A 22,915-nucleotide genomic window follows, 5' to 3' on the forward strand; every position below is an offset into this window, starting at 1 on the left:
TGTGTATGGAATACTACACGATAAGTGTGTAACAGTATATAAAGTATGCTAATGTACTGGTGTGAAGGCATTTGGGCAGTGGTCAAAAATACTTAAGTAAATTGTCACGTTCTGACTGATCATAGTTCTTTTGTGTTTTCCTTGTTTTAGTGTTGGTCAGGACGTGAGCTGGGTGGGCATTCTATGTTGTGTGTCTAGTTTGTCCGTTTCTATGTATGGCCTGATATGGTTCTCAATCAGAGGCAGGTGTTAGTCATTGTCTCTGATTGGGAACCATATTTAGGTAGCTTGTTTTGTGTTGGGGTTTGTGGGTGGTTGTTTCCTGTCTTTGTGTTCTCTGCACCAGATAGGACTGTTTTGGGGTTTTGCTACGTTTGTAATTTTGTATATGTGTAGTGTTCACGTTATTGTCTTTTATTAAACATGTTGAACACGAACTACGCTGCATTTTGGTCCTCCTCTCCTTCAACGGAAGAAAACCGTTACAGTAATTTAAAGTATTTTGGGGGGGGTATCTGTACATTACTATTTATATTTGGGGATCTTTTACTAAACTACATTCTGAAAAAAAATAATGTACTTTTTACTCCATACATTTTCCCTGACACCCAAAGGTACTCGTTACATTTTGACAGGAAAATTATCCAATTCACACGCATATCAAGAGAGAATCCCTACTGCATCTGATCTGGCAGACTCACTAAACACAAATACTTTTTGTCAATTGTCATACTTGAGTAAAAGTATAAATCTTTTCAAATTCCTTATAATTAACTAGATGGCCAAAATAATGTACTTTTTTATTTGTATTAAGTACTTTTCCCACCACTGGATGTGGCTGGGCGTTAAAGCATTTCTTTCACATGACCCATCAATTTAGTGTGTCTGGGTAAGCGTCATCTAATATTTATCAAATATTTCTGTCTGGACACTTGCTGTTTACCTGACATTTTTACTTATTGTAGGCTCACTGTTTAGCACATGACCTCATGTGAATCCTTAAAGAGATGGGTTGAGCTGGCTTAGGAGGGTGTGAACAATGCTGAATGGGTGTAGACAAAGGAGAGCTCTCCAGTAGGTACCAAAACATTCAATAGCTCCTTTCCTCAAAAGTGAGTTTACAAGTGTATCAATTTTCAAAGCAATACCAAGAGAATACCAAGAGTGTGCAAAGCTGTCATCAAGCTAAAGTGTGGCTACTTTGAAGAATCTAAAATATATGTTCACTACCACATATGTCATTTCATAGTTTTGATAGTCTAATAAAGAAAATGTGTCCAAACATTTGACTGGTACCGTATAACTCAGGGTTACGGTGGTGGTATAGCATGCCAGGCCAGCGGAGGAACACGTATGGTTAATGCTGGGAGCAGAATGTCATGTGTTTGGGAGGGGTGTATCTGTTTACTCTTGCTGTGCAAAAAAGCAGACAGTCACTAGAGTTTTGTGTGTGTGTGTGTGTGTGTGTGTGTGTGTGTGTGTGTGTGTGTGTGTGTGTGTGTGTGTGTGTGTGTGTGTGTGTGTGTGTGTGTGTGTGTGTGTGTGTGTGTGTGTGTGTGTGTGTGTGTGTTGGAAAAGATTAGACTCACAACACAACATTCAGGTAATTTCTTTATTTAAAAACTGTGTACCGTGTAAAAAAAAAAAAGTGCATCATTCTCTTCTAAGGTAAAACACAGATGTTCTTTGTCTGTCTGGGCTTAATGATATAAACACTAGAGCCCATAGATGATAACTCAAGATTACAAAGTTTCATTAAACATGTAACATGACACCTCAGGTAACACTAGCATTAGAGAGCATTCAAAGACAATGTAAAAAAATAAAGCACTTAATTTTTTTTAAATCAGAAGAGTAGACATTGTTGAAAATGTTTTAGCATTTTTTTTCCTTCATAATTTAAAAAGCTAAAGTAAACAAATAGTTTAAGTTCAGAGTGAAAAGACTTGAACTGCATCACCCGGAGATGCCTGTCAACGGTGTGAAATTTGCTTGCGAGAGGCCAGCGTCAATTCACATATACTGCGTAGCGTATGCCAACGTAATCGTCATGATAATCCATAATAAACAGTTGTAATTGTTATGTTCGCTATATAGCACCTGGGAACTATTTTTGTGTGTTCCTTTTGACTCATCTTAGATGTCCTATGGGAGCCACCATACCTGCCTGCACAGGCAAAAAAAATGTTATTCATGAACATGAGGAGAGTTGTAGCTAATAAACCCGAGCAGTCTATAAGGAATTTAGCTAGTTCGTTCTTCCTACATAATAGTATTCTCTCTTGAAATCGTAGTTCCTCGAGTTTCCCAGCCGTAGTCTGCCAAGGCCTGGGGTCTACGGCAGGTTGTTCATGAGCTACCAGTAGCTCGCAGCTCACCTATGAGTAGCTCACCAAACAATTCTGAAAGTATATGCAATTTTTCATCTGTTCCATCGCAGACTGGCACATTAGAAGGCACATTCCTTACTCGCTAGATGCACAATAAAGGGGAAATCTATTTGTTCCCCCCCCCCCCAAAAAAAAGGTATCCTGATGTGATTTAACCATTGACATGTCCTCAGAACAAACTTCTCTATGAACAATTGTAATTTTGAGAGTAAAATCAACATCTTAAACCAGAAAATATAAAACAGAGAAAACGTATTTTGGGGAATTGAAAACATAATTTTGGAGAAAACAAATCTGACTTTATAGGTCTCCCCTTGTTGTTTATTAATCCTTATTTTACCAGGTATATTGACAGGAAACAATGCACTACTTTCTCTTATACACTAAGGACCTGAGGAAGAGTTGAATGGGAGAGGAGAAGCAACATGTCACATTTTTCTTAAAGTAACTCAGGCTAGAAAAGTTGAGACCCCTGGCCTAGGCTATATGCCTGTGATCGAAATTGTATGCATTTGTTTTCAAATATGTATTGGCAGTTAAACTGATCAACACTGAATAGACACTTTTTAACGATACATTTCACATTTCCAGATATAACGATGCAAACAGTCTATTTTCTGGCAATTTATTTGCTAATTTTACCAGCATTGCTTCTTGTAGATGTGGAGAGAAATAGACTTCCTTCTAAACTGATGTGTAATGACACCGTTGAGGCCCATCTGTTGTCTCTCATTCATTCTATTTCCTGGGTGAATTAACGCGCGTAAAAACGCGGGGCTTTTGTCAACAGTCTGCAGTTATATGCTCTCTACAGTTCACTGTGTAACATAATCTTCTAAGTCACTAAAACTAAATGAACTGAGTACTGGTAACTTACAAAAAATGTGTTGCTTTAATTTAATGAGTCAAGGAAATCAGTTTTTCAAATAATTTGAGTGAACAGAATTATGTTTTACGGTGATAGGTCTGAAAACAGGCCAATCTGTGGAGATGAGCATGATTATAATATTAGTTTTAATCAACTGCAAATGTCATGTAGGTACTGTTGCTCTCAGTAAAGCCAAGATGAGGATTTTAAACAAAGAAAATATACGTTTGCATTTTCAGTCATCTCAACTATGGCTGTACTAACACAGTCATATCGGTGTGATTAAGTATTCAAAACACTCACAGCAATTCAGTGTTATACAGCCATTCAGAAAGATGTTGATAATATTTCAGGCAAGTGGCTTAGTTAAACCTTACTATATATATTCTGTAAAGGCATTATACACGACTGCATATAAGATCTTAAAACCTTTACTAATGGCTCTAAGGGCAATAAGCTCCTTTTTTTTTTGAGAACTGCTGAAACTAGAATCAGAGTTAGAACATGAGCGTTGCTGTGGACACACACTGCTTTTGAGGGTTCAGAGTGGACACAGTTCTAAATCAAAAATGGTGGTTGTAAGATTACCACTCTAAAGATATCTCCTATGATTTAAATTTATGGCAGCAGTGTGTGTATATATCTCAAGACGCCTTGGGCCAGATATTGTAAATGTTTGCAACTAAACAACTTGAACAAAAACTAGGTATATTGAAAAGTGCAGGTGCAAATGTTGAGTAAGTCTGGGCCTGTGTGTCAATAGCATAGCTTTATAGAGGGATGTTAGTCACATTAATCAGAAAACAGACAGTTTAGTCAGCATACAGACAGGTCTAGAGGCACTCCGTTGTGGGACGCCTTAGTATCAGTGTTTTAAACAAACATGATTCTTGGTGGAGCTAAATGGGTAAATGGGGTACACACAGGAGGGGCTAAAGGGGTACAGGTGAGGAACAATAAACACATGATCACAGTTTCAGAATAAAAGATCAAACAGGCTCTGGTTTTGCCATTGCCCGAGATTCACACTTTAAAAGAAAAAAGGGAAATATTAGTAGTTGAAAATCAGTACATTCTTGAATCATGCAGTAGCACCACAATGTTGTTGATGAGGTCACTTCTTTTTGCTGCTCTCTCACTTCCTCCTCCGTCCGCAGTATATACCCTGGCAGTCGGCGACCCCTGAAGGACCATTCACAGCACAGCATCTCAGGGCCATTTGATCAAATTACATACAATCAAATAAGAATATTTACAGTATAGCAAGGGTGAAACAACATGTATTATGCACAGTGGTGTCCGAAATTACTGACAACGGCCCCAGGACCAGTGGAAGGAAGCAAAATAGCCCCATAACTTCAATGATCCACCACCATATTTGTCTGTTGATATGGGGTTCTTTTCTGGTTATGCATTCTCATTTCAACACCAAGCTCACCACTGGTGTACGTGGCCAAAGAGCTCTATTTTTATGTCATCCAACAAATGGAAACGCCTGGAGTTTGCTAAACGGCATTTGGATTGGAACTGTGCTTTTGTCAGATGACATGAAAATAGAGGTCTTTGGCCACGCACTCCAGTGGTGCGTTTAGTATCGAAATGAAAGCAGAAAAGAATCCCATACCTACTGTCAGGGACGGACTGGAACAAGAATTCGGCCCTGGAATTTCATCCTCACCAGCCCACATCACTGTGCGCACTACCAACTCATCCCAAATGTATACATATGTTATTTTTTACCTTTTAACCTAGGCAAGTCAGTTAAGAACACATCCTATTTATTTATATGCAGTACAGTACCAGTCAAAAGTTTGGACAACATCTACTCATTCAAGGGTTTTTCTTAATTTTTTACTATTTTCTACATTGTAGAATAATAGTGAAGACATCTAAACTATGAAATAACACATATGGAATCATGTAGTAACCAAAAAAGTGTTAAACAAATTAAAATATATTTGAGATTCTTCAAAGTAGCCATCCTTTGCCTTGATGACAGCTTTGCACACTCTTGGCATTCTCTCAACCAGCTTCATGAGGTAGTCACCTGGAATGCATTTCAATTAAAAGGTGTGCCTTGTTAAAAGTTCATTTGTGGAATTTCTGTACCTTCTTAATGCGTTTGAGCCCATCAGTTGTGTTGTGACAAGGTAGGGGTGGTATACAGAAGATTGCCCTAGTTGGTAAAAGACCAAAAAGTCCATATGGCAAGAAGAGCTCAAATTACTTTAAGACATGAATGCAGAACATTTCAAGAACTTTGAAAGTTTCTTCAAGTGCAGTCGCAAAACCCATCAAGCGCTATGATGAAACTGGCTCTAATGAGGAGAGGAAGACCCAGAGTTACCTCTGCTGCAGAGCATAAGTTTATTTGAGTTAAATGCACCTCAGATTGCAGCCCAAATAAATGCTTCACAGAGTTCAAGTAACAGACACATCTCATCATCAACTGTTCAGAGAAGACTATGTGAAACAGGCATTTTTATTGAACAAGGCAGTTAAGAACAAATTCTTATTTAGAACCCTAACAACGCTGGGCCAATTGTGCTCTGTCCTATGGGACTACCAATCATGGCCAGTTGTGATACAGCCCGGAATCTAACCAGGGTCTGTAGTGACGCCTCCAGCACTGAGATAAAGAGCCTTAGATCGCTGCACCACTTGGGAGCCCTTCATGGTTGAATTGCTGCAAAGAATCCACTACTAAAGGCCACCAATAAGAAGAAGTGACTTTATTGGATAAAGAAACACAAGCAGCGGACATTAGACCGATGGACATCTGTCCTTTGGTCTGATGAGTCCGAATTTGAGATTTTTGGTTCCAACTGCCGTGTTTTTGGGAGACAGAGTAGGTGACTGGATGATCTCCGCATGTGTGGTTCCCACCGTTAAGCATGGAGGAGGAAGTGTGATGGTGTGGGGGTGCTTTGCTGGTGACACTGTCAGTGATTTATTTAGAATTCAAGGCACACTTAACCAGCATGGCTACCACAGCATTCTGCAGCGATACGCCATCCCGTCTGGTTTGGGCTTAGTTGGACTATCATTTGTTTTTCAACAGGACAATGACCCAACACACCTCCAGGCTGTGTAAGGGCTATTTGACCAAGAAGGATTGTGATGAGTGCTGCATCAAATGACCTGCCCTCCACAATCCCCCGACCTCAACCCAATTGAGATGGTTTGGGATGAGTTGGACCATAGAGGGAAGGAAAAGCAGCTAACAAATGCTCATCATATGTGGGAACTCCTTCAATACTGTTGGAAAAGCATTCCAGCTGAAGTTGGTTGAGAGAATGCCGAGTGTGCAAAGCTGTCATCAAGGCAACATTAAAATATATTTAGATTGGATTAACACTTTTTTGTTGTTGGTTACTACATGATTCCATATGTGTTATTTCATAGTTTTGTGTGTCCAAACTTTTGACTGGTACTGTACATATAAAACATTTTGTACTAAAAATCACTCATATTGGCCAGTCGGCCACTTGTTGCCGACCCCTGCTCTACCCTGCCCTGCCCCTACACACCTTAGTTAAAAACAGGCAGTGGTGCTGACACATAACAGTACAGTACAGTGTTTATCAACCATTTCTGTACCAGTGACTGGCGAGATATTGTCCTCATCTTTTTTAACCAACTTATTTTTTTAAACAAATACAATGTGTAAAAACACTACTGGCGATACAACTCACCGCTATTAACTGTGCCTCTGCTCTAGCCATTTCGTTTCCCTCCCTGTTGTGCTGTCTGTCTCAGCGTCTTCTCTGCTGTAACTCTGTGCTTCTTTTTGTTCTCTGTCTGTCAGCCTGTCTGCTTCAGCCTTATACGTTACAAAAGCCAAGCTAATGACTTAAGGCCCGTTTATAACGACATGTCTGTAGACAATTTAGAATGCGAGTCAAACTCTGGTGGAATGTCTGTAGGCCGTCGCTGCAACTGTCGGTTTTCTTTTCGCACAGACATTAAAAAAGTTTACGCCTCTGCGACTGACACAATGTCGTTGCCATGGTTACCGGACATCCACAGCAACCAGACCAAATCCTCCTGTGACCAAACAATGCAGGAGTTGTAAAGTTCTCTAAAATAATTACCTACTGTTATTTATTCACACTGTTGCAGTAAGCTATTTTCTGTAAGCTCGCCATTACCTTGTAAATAATGTTGTGGATTTATTTTCCTGTAATAACGAATAAAAAGTAGCTTAAGTTGTCAGCTATACTTTGGTCATTATTTGAACTGGCTAGCCAGCTAGCTAGCTAACCAGTTAGAAATGAACCAAAGCATTGTTTAGAAAATTGCTTTTAGTTGCCTGGCTTGCTAGGTTGACATTTACTAAATTAATTTGGTTCAGAAGTAAGTTGTTTAATCTTTTCCGGCGTGTGTGCTCCATCCATATCTCAAAGCCATATCAAATATCTTGGTTGTATTAAGTTGTTATTAAGCTGAATAGTGAGAGTTGAGAAATTATACATACAGAAAGCTGAGACCCTGCTCTCTTTGACAGGGACAAGGGGACGAAGCTTCCAAAGGTGTGTTTTTCCCGCAATTGCATTTTTAAATGTTTTACGATCAGAACGCATTTTTCTCTCAAGTGCATTGGGGAAGAGGAGAGTGGTTCGCTTATCACAGCAGCATACTCCAGCATAACAGGCACAGGGGCAGGGCAGACACTTTCATTACAGGAATAATTAGGATAATGCCCTTTACTGTTAGCCATGAAGTTGAGTGAGGTTACAATATAGAATGTGCTCTTTCTACGTTTATAGGCACCCTTTCTGTTTTTTACGATTCATGATCTTGGCTGTCTAACTAATGATAGAGTCGGAGCAGGTCTCTTTGCTGGTGTCGCATTTGACTTTGAATGTTAGTTTGCGTGACTTCAGCTCAGCCTATCAGAAAACCGTGCTGGTCCATCTTGGTATGGGGGCTGGCCGTTGCCCACTGATCAGCCAAAGGCTTATTATATAAATTGAGAAATTGCAAAAACGTTGTCAAAAAAATGGCACATAAAACTGTTCCAAAGCCCACCTTTTTTTAACTAAGCAAGTCAGTTAAGAAAATTCTTATTTACAATGACGGCCTAGGAACAGTGGGTTAATTGCCTTTTTCAGGGACAGAACGACAGATGTTTTAAATGTTCTATTTTTCTATAAAACAAATATGGTGGTGGATCTTTGAAGTTATCGGGCTATTTTCTTCCACGTGTCCTGGGGTCCTTGTTAAGGTCATCATGAACTTTACCCAGTACCAGGACATTTTCCCCAAAATTTGGTCACCTCTACCAGACGAATTCTGTACGGAGTAATGGACTAAGATCCCTCCCAATGTGTTCTCCAAAAAATAAAACATCCTCGCAAGGTGAGGTATTGAAAGCTATTAAAAACAGAGGTTTCAACCATTTTGACCCCTACCTTTTTGAGAAAAAAATGGATTACCTGTTAAACAAAATCTATTTCTGTGAGCTATTGTATTAGTATAAAATAATATAATTTTTAAAAAAAAAATTGAGCACACAGCATAGCTCATCTTTATCAAGTAGGTAAATCATTTTGGACCCCACTGTATATTATTTACAACACAAGACATTGTACTCTGGTGTTGTTGTTTACCTCTGTAGCTGCGTGCTCCCAGGAAGCCTTGCATGGCTGTGTATTTGGCTGCCTTCTGTGCCTTTGCTGGAAGAGTAGAATAAGACAAGGAGGTTCATCTATTTAAACCTTATGTGTCCAGTACAGCTCAGGAATGCCAGAAACATGTCTATTTCATGTATCAGGTGTTGTGCCATAAGGTCAAGTAGTTTTGACTCAATTCATCACTAAGCAAAATGAGACCAAATCCCTAAAAGACAAAAAAATAGCAAACTATTTGCGAGTCTTTGAGCTGATATTGTGTTTCATTATGTTAATCATTCTGACTCAGTGAGGTGTCAAGCTAATCAAGATTAACATGTGTTAATTAACTGTGAGCAAGCGGGAGTGAGCATGCGTACATGTGTATTTGTGCTTACATGTGCATTTGAGTATCAGGACAGTAATTGATTATAATATGTGAAGCGGAATGTCTTACATTTCTGCCCTGACTGTCCCGCTTCTCCTACTCCGTAGCCTCCTAGAGGAGAAGAAAAAGAACAGGAAATAGACAAACCCACATCAGTCATAATAAACAGCTGATCATTCCTACTAAACTGACTATTTAATCTGTTCATTTTTTGTCAGGCATTTGTTAACATAATAAATAAAGGACTGACATCTCTGCAACATCAATGTTTATAAAAACCAAAGACTTTGACTCTCAGAAAATTGTATACTAAAGCTTTTCCAACCTCTTTTTTTCATACCATGGGAGAACATAGTGAATATAAACTCATGTGAGAGGTCTCTATAGTAAAACTCCTTAACATCGTCTAGCATACACAGTGGAGGCTTACACTTGGAACTATTGAGAAAAAGTGCATTGATATGGTGTCGCAACAATGTTTTACGACACCTTGGCTGTTATTTAGATATTTCACTATTGACTATTTTGAAGCAGAGATGAATTGGTATTTGTGAATTGACATTGTAGTCTCGGTCCTAATTTATGTGCTCTACATCACCTCTGGCCGCATGGCAAATGGCCCAATACAATGCCCAAAGGTCAGTCAGCCCTTCCCTGTCAAGAGGCCAAATTCTCTCTCTACAGTATCCAGAGGACTTACCATTGGAATGTGTGATATAATAATAGTAAGGATTCATGTTTGGTATCTATCTGAAACTTGTTCACTGAGGGTAACTCTGATGCTATATGGATGTATGATCTCTGTGGTAACGTGTATATGTTCAGTGTGTACTCTCGACACCATAAGCAAGGGTCTCTTTTGTCCTCTTGGGAATTATCGCTCTCCCTCACCCCCCTACAGTAACTTCAGAAAGTATTCATACCCCTTGACTTATTCCACATTTTGTTGTGTTACAGCCTGAATTCAAAATGTATTAGATATATATTTTTCTCACCCACGTACACACAATACCCCATAATGACAAAGTGAAAACTAGAAATGTTTTTTTATTTTACCTTTATTTAACCAGGCAAGTCAGTTAAGAACAAATTCTTATTTTCAATGACGGCCTAGGAACTGCCTGTTCAGGGGCAGAACGACAGATTTGTACCTTGTCAGCTCGGGGGTTTGAACTCGCAACCTTCCGGTTACTAGTCACACGCTCTAACCACTAGGCTACACTGCCGCCCCATTTGCAAATGTATTGAACATAAAATACAGAAATCTCTCATTTACATTAGTATTCACACCCCTGACTCAATACTTAGAAGCCCCTTTGGCGGCCATTACAGCTTTAAGTCGTCTTGGAAATGTCTGTATCAGCTTTGCACATCTGGATTTGGGGATTTTCTCCCATTCTTCCTTGCAGATTTTCTCAAGCTCTGTTAAGTTAGACGGGGGAGTGGTGGTGCACAGCAATCATTAAGTCTTTCCAAAAATGTTCAATGGGATTCAAGTCTGGGCTTTGGCTGGGCCACTCAAGGACTATCACATTCTTGTTCTGAAGCCATTCCAGCGTTGCTTTGGTTGTATGCTTAGAGTCATTGTCCTGTTGGAACGTAAATCTTCACCCAAGTCTAAGGTTGTTTGCACGCTGAAGCAGGTTCTCATCAAGGATTTGCCTTTATTTTGCTCCATTCATTGTTCCCTCTATCCTTACCAGACTCCCAGTCTCTGCTGCTGAAAAGCATCCCCATAACATGATGCTGCTACCACCATGTTTCACAGTAGGGATGGTGTTGGAAGGGTGATGAGCTGTATTCTCCAGACAGCGCTTTGCATTCAGGCCAAGGAGTTACATTTCAAAGAGTTACATTTTTGTCTCATCAGGCCACAGAATATTTTGTCTTATGCACTCAGACTTTCACGTGCCGTTTGCAAACTCCAGGCGTGCTGTCATGTGCGTTTGTCTCAGGAGCGACCTCTTGTCTTGCCACACTCCCATAAAGCCCAATTTGGTGAAGTTCTGTAGAGACTGTTGTCCTTCTGGCAGGTGCTCCCGTCTCAGCCAAGAAACTCTGTCATTCTATCAGAGTGGTCATTGAGTTGTTGGTCACCTCCCTGACCAAGGTCCCTCTTGCCCGGTTGCTCAGTTTGGTTGGATGTATGTGTGTGTGTGTGTGTGTGTGTGTGTGTGTGTGTGTGTGTGTGTGTGTGTGTGTGTGTGTGTGTGTGTGTGTGTGTGTGTGTGTTTAACACAGGACAGGTCAGTTTGTGTAACTAAAGAACAGCTCCTTAGAGCCAGCATGTTTGAATTCAGAACCATAGTTAGCAACATGTTCATAACACTTGCACTGTTAAAGCTCCATGGCCTTTGCAGTGTTGCTCGCTCACCTGGTTGATAGCCAGCTCCACCCTGGGAGCCATAATAACCTGGAAAGAGCACACAGTAAACAAGCCATCTAGCCTGCACTAAACAAGCAGAGGCTACAGAGAATACCAACACATGGGATGTATGTTCCTACCCCCTTTGGTAGTTCACCTTGTACCTAACTCCAGGTACACCCTATATTTACACCCCAGGTGACTAACCTGGTACTCCTCCTCTTCGCCCGGTAGCCCCAGCACCAGGTACCCCACCTGCTCCACCACCTGGAGAAGAGGTACAGGTGTGTTAGGGTGTGTGTAAGATAGAGGAGAGTTCAACAAGGGTGCTGTTTGCGGTGAACAATTTCAGTTCAACAATTTGAATTACCATTCCAAAATGTTACGGTAAAGCTGCAAATAGCAAATCTTAGTATGGATAACTGTGACTTTTTACCAGCAATATTCAAAGTGCAAATGACTTTGCTATTATTACTGCGTAGAAACCCTACACAGCCACATTATTATTTGTATCAGCAGTTTAAACCCGAAACAGATACTTATGTTCGCCAAACAATGACCTTCCCATATCAAATACATGGTAAATATAAAGAATTGGCCCAAAGATATATTTCCAAATGTATGTATTGCAAATATATTTACGTTTCAAAATTGCCAAAGAAATACCTTATTTGGCAAAACATTTATAATTCACATGTATCCTAAAATGCATCAAGGTTATATACAAAACAAATGGAATGTTTCCCTTCTTAAACGCACCTATGGACTAACACAGGTAAACTGGACACACCTGAAGAACAGATTGATTGTAAATTCAAAAGCGCCAGAAGGCCAGTGAAAAGGTAAGCAGGTGTCTAGTCATCATCAGTTGTAGCTACACCAAGACCCTGGACAGTTAACTACAGAGGGGATACAAGTATGTTTTCTTCCATACCTGGTCCAAAGAGAGCTCCACCCGAGGAGGAGGAGCCATAACCTGATTTGTTTGGCTTCACTGCACCCTGTCCGGCTCCACCTGGTCCGTAACCACCAGGCCCAGTCCCATAGCCATCTGGTACGGCCCCAACTCCTCCCTGGCCAAGTCCGGTCCCAGCACCCCCTCCTGGTCCATAACCACCAACAGTTCCACCACCAGGTCCAAATCCAGCTCCAGGACCATAACCACCGGGGACACCTCCACCACCACCAAGCCCAGATCCAGGCACTCCACCCTGGCCTACTCCAGTCCCTGCTCCCCCTCCTGGCACACTTCCCTGGCCAGCTGCTTGTCCTCCTCCAATGGTACCACTTAGCATACCTGTCAGTGGAAGAACTTCATCAGCAAAAAGATGATTCCTTGCGAGAATTAATGGAACTTCTAAAAAGATTACATACTCACCATATTTACGAGCTTTTGCATTTGCGTCATACCCTGCAATACAAAACAGGTATCAGAAATTGTTTGCTCTAAAGTGCATTTTTCTGAGTGGAGAGGTGTATAAATAAATACAAAAAGATGATCTCTATTGATCCACACTTAAAAGCAGTTATTTTCAGTACCTCCAGCTCCAGTTCCCTGTCCAGCCCCAGCTCCAAGTGGTCCATAGCCACCTGGTCCGGCCCCGGCTCTTCCCTGACCAAGTCCGGTCCCAGCACCACCTCCTGGTCCATAACCTCCATGGGTTCCAATGCCAGGTACATACCCAGCACCCGGACTACTACCGCCACCAAGCCCAGATCCAGGCACTCCTCCATGGCCTAGCCCGGTACCTGCTCCCCCTCCAGGCACTCCTCCCTGACCTAGCCCAGTCCTTGCTCCCCCTCCTGGCACTCTTCCCTGGCCAGCTGCTTGTCCCCCTCCAAGGGAACCACTTAGCATACCTGTCAGTGGAAGAACTTCATCAGAACAAAGATTATTATTCTTTGAGAGAATGAATGGAACATCTAAAAAGATTATGTACTCACCATATTTATGAGATCCAGCGCCACCTGGTCCATAGCCACCAGGTCCAGCCCCATAACCTCCAGGACCAGCTCCGCCAGGACCAAGACCAGCCCCAGGCCCATAACCTCCAGGCCCAGCACCATAGACACCAGGTCCTGCCTCTGCTCCACCTGGTCTGGCTCCACCTGGTCTGACCTCAGCTCCTCCCGGCCCTGCTCCACCTGGTCCATAGCCACCAGGTTCAGCCCCATAACCTCCAGGCCCTGCACCATAGCCACCAGGTCTGGCCTCTGCTCCACCTGGTCTGACCCCAGCTCCTCCCGGCCCTGCTCCACCTGGTCCATAACCTTTATGTCCGGCACCATATCCACCTTGCCCGGCCCCAGCCCCACCTAGTCCGGCCCCGGTTCCTCCTGGTCCATAACCAACTGTTCCGCCACCATAACCACCAAGCCCATCTCCAGCTCCAACAGCTCTCCCATAGCCTGAAACAGAGGGGACAGTGAATTCACAGACACTGGTTACATTTTTATTTTCACTCATGATGTAAATGTGATGTGACATTATTAAAAATGTATGTGACAATGTTTCTGCCATACTTTTAGGTGGTTTTCCAGTGCCAGTTCCTGTACCTGTTCCAGCACCTGTGGGGTATCTGCTACCAACTCCACCTGGTATATATCCACCTGGTCCAGCTCCACCTTGACCTCCACCTAGACCGCCTCCTTGACCTCCGCCCACTCCTCCTGGTCCGGCTCCTATGGCACCCAGGCTGCCAGCTCCACCCAGACCTCCACCAACACCACCGGCTCCAGCACCTCCAGTCTTGTATGGTTTGGATCCATATCCTCCAGGCCCAGCCCCTGTCCCGTAGCCACCTGGCCCAGCACCATAGCCACCTTGCCCAGCACCATATCCACCTGGCCCAGCACCATAGCCACCAGGACCAGCTCCAGCCCCATAACCACCTGGACCAGCACCATAACCACCAGGTCTGGCCCCATAACCACCGGGTCCAGTGCCATATCCTCCAGGACTGGCTCCGTATCCGCCTGGTCCTGCACCATATCCTCCAGGACGTCGTCCTCCTGCTCCAAATTGGCCAGCACCATATCCTAAGTGGAGGAGAGAGAAATTACATGGATGAGCTTGAAGCAGATATTTTTTTTAGAAGAGATACAAACACAGAAAGACATGCAGACAGCTGAAAGAATGCTCAAAGGTACCTTTGCCCGGCTTCCCTGAGCCCAGTCCTTCTCTAGCCCCAGTTGGGTAACGTAGACCTGAGAAACCAAGCCTGTGATTAATGCTCTAATAAAAATTAACATTATGTGTGTGAACTCCTTTCAGACTGACAGGGCAGTAACTTTAACATACCTCCACCTGGCAGGACTCCACCAGCTCCGTAGCCTGCAGAGAGAATAATTCACCATAATGAAAACATCAGGACAATCATGTTGAGTTGAAACCAGAAGACTTGTTTGGTTTATCTGGTTTGCAGTCATGGCTTACTTTTTCCTGGTTTGGGGGTTCCAGCTCCTACATCACCAGCACCACCAGTCCCAGGGACCAGAGCTGCTCCTCCAGCACCTCCTGCACCCAGACTGCCAGCCCCACCTGCTCCATAACCTAAAGTTGCAGAGACCAACAGATCATTAAAGTGTCATCTTAATCTTCACTTCGTTGACAGTGACAGCCCTATATAGTCTTGTTATAGTAGCTTTTAAACTGTACCTTTGGGTGGTTTGTCACTACTGCCTGGTCCTGCACCTCCTCCAACTCCTCCAGGTTCTACTCCTGCTCCTCCACCTCCTGAACCTCCAGCTCCCCCTGTACCGTTAGGACTTCCTCCCACTCTAACTGCACCACCGTCTTTCCCCCCTGCTCCTCCTGGTCCTCCTCCTTTACCATCACCATCTCTTCCTACACCGCCAGATCCACTGCCTGCTCCTCCTGGTCCTCCTCCTCTACCATCACCATCTCTTCCTACTCCGCCAGATCCACTGCCTGCTCCTCCTGCACCATCAGGACCTCCACCAACACCTCTTGCTCCTCCTCCTGCATCTCCCTCTCCTTCACCAGGTGTATCTCCTCTTGGAGCCTTCAGAGGTTTAGCTCCAGGTAGAGTGCCCCCTCCAGTGATATCACCGTTAGCAGCACCTGTAGAACCAATCAGGTGACAGAGGTTTCAGACCCAAACCTTGCCAGACAGATCGATGTGGAACACAGAATACCACGATCGTAACTGCTGCAATTGTCTCTTGTTAATAACTTCTTATGGCTGGGGGCAGTATTGAGTAGCTTGGATGAATAAGGTGCCCAGAGTAAACTGCCTGCTCCTCAGTCCCAGTTGCTAATAAATGCATATTAGTATATTTGGATAGAAAACACTCTGAAGTTTCTAAAACTGTTTGAATGATGTCTGTGAGTATAACAGAACTCATATGGCAGGCAAAAACCTGAGAAAAAAATCAAAACAGGAAGTGGGAAATCTGAGGCTTGTAGTTTTTAACGCAGACCCTATTGAAGATACAGTGGGATATTGGTCATCTTGCACTTCCTAAGGCTTCGACTAGATGTCAACAGTTTTTAGAAACGTGTTTGAGGCTTCTACTGTGAAGGGGGGCCGAATGAGAGGGGAAAGTGTCAGAGGTCTGCCAGCAGCCACGAGCTGGTCAGGCGCATTCACATGAGAGGTAGCTCCTGTTCCATTGCTTTTCTGAAGACAATGGAATTCTCCGGTTGGAATATTATTGAAGATTTATGTTAAAAACACCCTAAAGATTGATTCTACACATCGTTTGACATGTTTCTACTGACTGTAACGGAACTTTTCAACTTTTTGTCTGCTCGCGCATCATGAATTTGGATTACTGGGCTGAACGTGCTAAAAACAAGGAGGAATTTGGACATAAATTATGGAAATTATCGAACAAAACAAACATTTATTGTGGAACTGGGATTCCTGCGAGTGCATTCTGATGAAGATCATCAAAGGTAAGTGAATATTTATAATGCTATTTCTGACTAATGTTGACTACCCAACGTGGGGATATTTCTTTGGCTGTTTGGTCTCTGAGTGCCGTACTCAGATTATTGCATGGTATGCTTTTTCCGTAAAGTTTTTAAAAAATCTGACACAGCAGTTGCATTAAGGAGAAGTTTATCTAAAGAGCCATGTGTAATAGTTGTATCTTTCATCAATGTTTATTATGAGTATTTCTGTGAATTGATGTGGCTCTCTGCAAAATCACCGCATGTTTTGGAACTATTGAACATAACACGCCAATGTAAACAGATTTTTGGATATAAATATGCACTTTATCAAACAAAACATACATGTATTGTGTAACATGAAGTCCTATGAGTGTCATCTGATGAAGATCATCAAAGGTTAGTGATTCATTTTATTGCTATTTGTGTTTTTGTGACTCCTATCTTTGGCTGGAAAAATGGCTGAATTTTTCTGTGACTTGGCGGTGACCTAACATAATCGTTTGTGGTGCTTTCACTGTAAAGCCTATTTGAAATCAGACACTGTGGTGGGATTAACAACAAGATTAGCTTTAAAATGGTATAAGATACTTGTATGTTTGAGGAATTTTAATTATGAGATTTCTGTTGTTTTGAATTTGGCGCCCTGCATTTCACTGGCTGTTGTCATATCGATCCCGTTAACGGGATTTCAGCCCTAAGAAGTTTTAATAACCTTTCTTTTATCAGTTTCATTCAGACAGTCTTAGCTGATATTCCATGTTTTAAGTTTTACAGGAGATTGTTTTGGTGAAATCATGTACACAATGAAACCATCACCTGCTTGTCTTTCTTTAGAGGGTTTTCCGCCGGCACCAATACCGATGCCTGTTTCCGAACCTAATGAAGATAAAGGACTTAAAATGACATCACCTGTACACATAGCATAACTGTTAGTCAAGCACTACTGAGGGCTATAGGGGCGGAACTTGATTTGGCATCTACAGTACCTTCAGAAAGTATTAAAACCAATTCACTTATTCCACATTTCGGTTTTGTTACAATCTGAATTCAAAATTGATTAAAAAAAAAAATTCAATCTCACCCATCTCCACACAATACCCCGTAATGACAAAGTGAAAGCATGTTTTAAGACATTTTTGCAAATGTATCTCTTTTACATAAGTATTCACACCCCTGAGTCAATACTTTGTAGAAGCACCTTTGGCAGTGATTACAGCTGTGAGTCTTTTTGGGTATGCCTCTTTCTACCCCTGGATTGTGCAACTTTTACCATTATTCTTTTCAAAAATCTTTAAGCTCTGTCATATTGGTTGTTCATTATTGCTAGACAACCATTTTCAGGTCTTGCCATAGATTTTCAAGTAGATTTAAGTCAAAACTGTAACTCGGCCACTCAGAAACATTCACTATCTTCTTGGTAAGAAAACTCCCCAATCCTTAACGATTACAAGCATACCCATAACATGATGCTGTCACGTTCTGACCTTAGTTCTTTTGTTATGTCTTTGTTTTAGTATGGTCAGGGTGTGAGTTGGGTGGGTTGTCTATGTTCTTTTTTCTATGATTTGGGTTTTCTGTCTTTGGCCTGGTATGGATCTCAATTAGAGGCAGCTGTCAATCGTTGTCCCTGATTGAGAACCATACTTAGGTAGCCTGGTTTCACTTTTGAGTTGAGGGTGATTATTTTCCGTGTCAGTGTTTGTGCCACACGGGACTGTTTCGTTTGTTTCGGTATTTCACGTTGTTATTTTGCAGTTTAGTGGTCATGTAAATAAAGTATCGTTATGGACACTTACCACGCTGCACATTGGTCCGATATCTCTTACTCCTCGTCAGAGGAGGAAGAAGAAACTCGTTACAGATGCATCCACCACTAGCTTGAAAATATGTAGAGTGATACTCAGTGTCACGTTCTGACCATAGTTCTTTTGTGTTTTCTTTGTTTTAGTGTTGGTCAGGACGTGAGCTGAGTAGGCATTCTATGTTGTATGTCTAGTTTGTATATTTCTATGTTTGGCCTGATATGGTTCTCAATCAGAGGCAGGTGTTAGTCATTGTCTCTGATTGGGAACCATATTTAGGTAGCCTGTTTTGTGTTGGGTTTTGTGGGTGGTTGTCTTCTGTCTTTGTATCATTGCACCAGATAGGACTGTTTCGGTTTTCACAGTTGTTGTTTTGTATTTTGTAGTGTTCTCGTTTATCGTCTATATTAAAGATGTTGAACACTAACCACGCTTCATTTTGGTCCTCCTCTCCTTCAACGGAAGAAAACCGTTACCCTCAGTACCCTCAGTAATATGTTTTGGATTTGCCCCAAACATAACACTTTGTATTCAGGAAAAAAAGTGAATTACTTTGCCATATTTTTATCGTTATTACTTCAGTGCCTTGTTGCAAACAGGATGCATGTTTTGTTATATTTTATTCTCTACAGTCTGCCTTCTGTTCACTATGTCAATTAGGTTTGTATTGTGGAGTAATTACAATGTTGCTAATCTATGCTCAGTTTTTTCCTATCACAACCATTAAACTCTATCTCTTTTTAAAGTCACCATTGGCCTCATGGTAAAATCCCTGAGCAGTTTCCTTCCTCTCCAGCAACTGAGTTAAGTTTTCCTATATCTGTAGTAACTGGGTTGGTACACCATCCAAAGTGTAATTAATAACTATACCATGCTCAAAAGGATACGCAATATTTTTACCCATGTCCCAATTAGGTGCCATTCTTTGCGAGGCATTGGAATAGCTCCCTAGTCTTTGTGGTTGAATCTCTGTTTGAATTTCACTGCTCGTCAGTGATCTTACAGAGATGAGGTAGTCATTTTAAAAATCATGTTAAAAACTATTGCTACTTTTATGTGACTTGTTAAGCACATTTTTACTCTCAACTTATTTAGGCTTGCCATAACAAAATAGTTGAATAATTATTGACTCGATATCAGTTTTTAATTTTTCATTAATTTGTAACAATGTCAAAAAACATAAATCCACGTTGACATTATGGAGTATTGTGTATGGGCCAGTGGGGACAGTGTTTAGATTATAACTGGAGGTAATTCAGACACTTGCACATATATAGACTAGGATTAATTTGTTTCTAATATATGTTAATAAGTATTGGTGGTTACGTTGTACAGGTACATTGTTATTGTTTAATTTGTTTAAAAAATAACACAACTGTTTAAAGCAAGTTAGTTACAGTACGCTCATATTTGTCATGGAGAATCAGATTGTTGATTAGTTTTCGGTGCAAGAGGAAAGTACTTTGGTTTTACAATTCCAAATGGCTGAGACAGCCATGCAGTAATAGAATAATCCAGAAATTGTACCTGCATTACCCCTAGACTAGGCAGGGTTAGATCACAACAATAACCAGGTTAAAGTCCTGAACTAAGTGTTTGAGACATCACTTTTAACTTTTATCTTGAACAATGATGAGCATCTGGAAAATGAATGATTAATTATGTAAGCAGAAATCTTTGATTATAAAAGGGCTTATCTTTGCACTGGCAATGTATTATTATTAGTAGTAGTAAAACCGTACAAACAAGCAGACCATCAGTGAACCAAGCAGCTTGTTTCCTTCTTGAAGCTATTAGTGGCGAATACTGCCAAGTTCAGGCATATCTACATGAATGTCATATACTGTTCTGCATAAACATGTTATGGTTAGCCCCAGTCACATACTGTACTGGCCTGGCATGTTATGACAAGCTCTAGTCACATACTGCACTGGACTGACATGTTATGGTAAGCTCCAGTCACATACTGCACTGGACTGACATGTTATGGTAAGCTCCAGTCACATTTTGTACTGGACTGACATGTTATGGTAAGCTCCAGTCACATTTTGTACTGGACTGACATGTTATGGTAAGCTCCAGTCACATTCTATACTGGACTGACATGTTATGGTAAGCTCCAGTCACATTCTGTATTGGATTGACATGTTATGGTAAGCTCCAGTCACATTCTGTACTGGACTGACATGTTATGGTACGCTCCAGTCACATTCTGTACTGGACTGACATGTTATGTTAAGCTCTAGTCACATTCTGTACTGAACTGACATGTTATGTTAAGCTCTAGTCACATTCTGTACTGGACTGACATGTTATGGTAAGCTCCAGTCACATTCTGTACTGGACTGACATGTTATGGTAAGCTCCAGTCACAAACTGTACTGGACTGACATGTTATAGTAAGCTCCAGTCACATTCTGTACTGGACTGACATGTTATGGTAAGCTCCAGTCACATTTTGTACTGGACTGACATGTTATGGTAAGCTCCAGTCACATTTTGTACTGGACTGACATGTTATGGTAAGCTCCAGTCACATTCTATACTGGACTGACATGTTATGGTAAGCTCCAGTCACATTCTGTATTGGATTGACATGTTATGGTAAGCTCCAGTCACATTCTGTACTGGACTGACATGTTATGGTACGCTCCAGTCACATTCTGTACTGGACTGACATGTTATGTTAAGCTCTAGTCACATTCTGTACTGAACTGACATGTTATGGTAAGCTCCAGTCACATTCTATACTGGACTGACATGTTATGGTAAGCTCCAGTCACAAACTGTACTGGACTGACATGTTATGGTAAGCTCCAGTCACATTCTGTACTGGACTGACATGTTATGGTAAGCTCCAGTCACAAACTCGACTGACATGTTATGGTAAGCTCCAGTCACATTCTGTACTGGACTGACATGTTATGGTAACCTCCAGTCACAAACTCGACTGACATGTTATGGTAAGCTCCAGTCATATTCTGCACTGTACTGACATGTTATGACAATGTCCAGTCATATACTAATGTCAATATCATGGCATGTTATGACCAGGTTCCAGTCACATATGGTACTGGCCTGTCAAGGCACAGAGCCTTCATTTACCTCCAGCTTTACCACCAGAGCCGATACCGATACCCAACCCAAACAATACCAGTGCCCGCACCAAATCCCACACCAATCGCATCACCAGATGAACCTGACCCAGAACCAGCGGAACCTGATGAAGAGACCATAGGTTGAAAGAGATGAACCTGTTGTCAATGAGGTCATCACTCTGGAGGTACTTTCATGCTCCTCCCATGTCTTCTGAGTGTTGTAGAAAGACAAATCATCTACATTCAGTTTCAAACAGCCAATTCGACTGGATCAAACAGACTTATTTAGTTAACCATGCCCCAGGACTACCTGACATGATGACTCCTTACTGTCCCCAGTCCACCTGACCGTGCTGCTGCTCCAGTTCCAACTGTTCTGCCTTATTATTATACGACCATGCTGGTCATTTATGAACATTTGAACATCTTGGCCATGTTCTGTTATAATCTCCACCTGGCACAGCCAGAAGAGGACTGGCCACCCCACATAGCCTGGTTCCTCTCTAGGTTTCTTCCTAGGTTTTGGCCTTTCTAGGGAGTTTTTCCTAGCCACCGTGCTTCTACACCTGCATTGCTTGCTGTTTGGGGTTTTAGGCTGGGTTTCTGTACAGCACTTTGAGATATCAGCTGATGTACGAAGGGCTATATAAATACATTTGATTTGAGTTAAAACTCCACCTTTTCTCTTTGTATATTAGACAGTATGCTAGACGAGCATCATGTCCATAGATATCTATATACAGACACACACAGTGGTGGAAAAAGTAGAAAATTGTCATACTTGAGTAAAGTAGATAACTTAATAGAAAGTTTAAATAAAAAATAAAAAAGTAAAAGTCATCCAGTAAAATACTACTTGAGTAAAAGTCTAAAAGTATTTAGTTTTAATTAGTCTCTAGTTCCCCTCTTTATGTGAGGAACATCAGGGGTCTGACAGTCACTTACCAGCACCAGACTGGCTCTGGTGCTCAACACCAGCTCCTGAGTCCTCTGTAGAAAGACAGACCACGTGATCCAAGTGCAGACCACAGAATGAAAAAATAGGCACGTAGACATAAGGGTATGGTATTAGTTTACAAATATGTGGTTATTCTATTTCTCACCTCCAGAGGGAACTCCTACCCCATCTGCAGCTCAAGAGAGGGTGCGAGTGGGAGGGGGGGTTAGAGGAGGAGGGAGGGGGGTGAGTTAGAGGAGGAGGGGGGGGGGGGTGAGTTAGAGCAAGAGAGAGAGGATGCCGGATGGAGTGAAAGACAAAGAGAGAGAGAAAGAAAGAGAAAGAATACCTTAAGTCACGTATGCATGCAACAGATATCAATAATTAAAAGGCTGTTATTACATATGTATATTGATATCACAATTAACACAAAGACAACTGATACTCACCAACTCCAGCCCCAGCTGTATAAGACAAGACATGAAAGATAGTATTAGACTTCATGTAATGGTGACACAGACATCAAGATAATAT

At 41.7% G+C, this 22,915-nt stretch overlaps 1 protein-coding gene across 1 annotated transcript; it reads right to left on the reverse strand.

Annotated features, from left to right (window-relative positions):
• Nucleotides 1-1,598: 1,598 nt before the first annotated feature.
• Nucleotides 1,599-22,885, reverse strand: LOC135564004 (spidroin-1-like). Its single transcript, XM_065008395.1, has 17 exons — nt 22,831-22,885; nt 22,390-22,434; nt 17,361-17,420; nt 15,282-15,707; nt 15,060-15,176; nt 14,925-14,957; nt 14,774-14,830; nt 14,180-14,662; nt 13,568-14,032; nt 13,163-13,483; nt 13,002-13,034; nt 12,558-12,920; nt 11,831-11,890; nt 11,633-11,671; nt 9,328-9,369; nt 8,871-8,936; nt 1,599-4,440 (listed from the first exon to the last, which is right to left on the reverse strand). The coding sequence occupies exons 1-17, from the start codon at nt 22,883-22,885 to the stop codon at nt 4,394-4,396; spliced, it is 2,712 nt and encodes a 903-aa protein (XP_064864467.1). The 3' UTR covers nt 1,599-4,393.
• Nucleotides 22,886-22,915: the final 30 nt, after the last annotated feature.

Source organism: Oncorhynchus nerka, linkage group LG23 (genome assembly GCF_034236695.1).
Source record: "Oncorhynchus nerka isolate Pitt River linkage group LG23, Oner_Uvic_2.0, whole genome shotgun sequence".
NCBI lineage: Eukaryota > Metazoa > Chordata > Actinopteri > Salmoniformes > Salmonidae > Oncorhynchus > Oncorhynchus nerka.

What these genes read in the sequence shown, in the direction of transcription:
- LOC135564004 (XM_065008395.1), bottom strand. Translation starts at nt 22,885, where the DNA reads ATGAAGTCTAATACTATCTTTCATGTCTTGTCTTATACAGCTGGGGCT. An exon ending in CTCAGGGAAGCCGGGCAAAG is followed by an intron (nt 14,663 to 14,773) that starts GTACCTTTGAGC and finishes TCCTCCACTTAG; the next exon opens with GATATGGTGCTGGCCAATTT. An exon ending in GGGACAGTCAGGGCAGAAAT is followed by an intron (nt 8,937 to 9,327) that starts GTAAGACATTCC and finishes CTACTCTTCCAG; the next exon opens with CAAAGGCACAGAAGGCAGCC.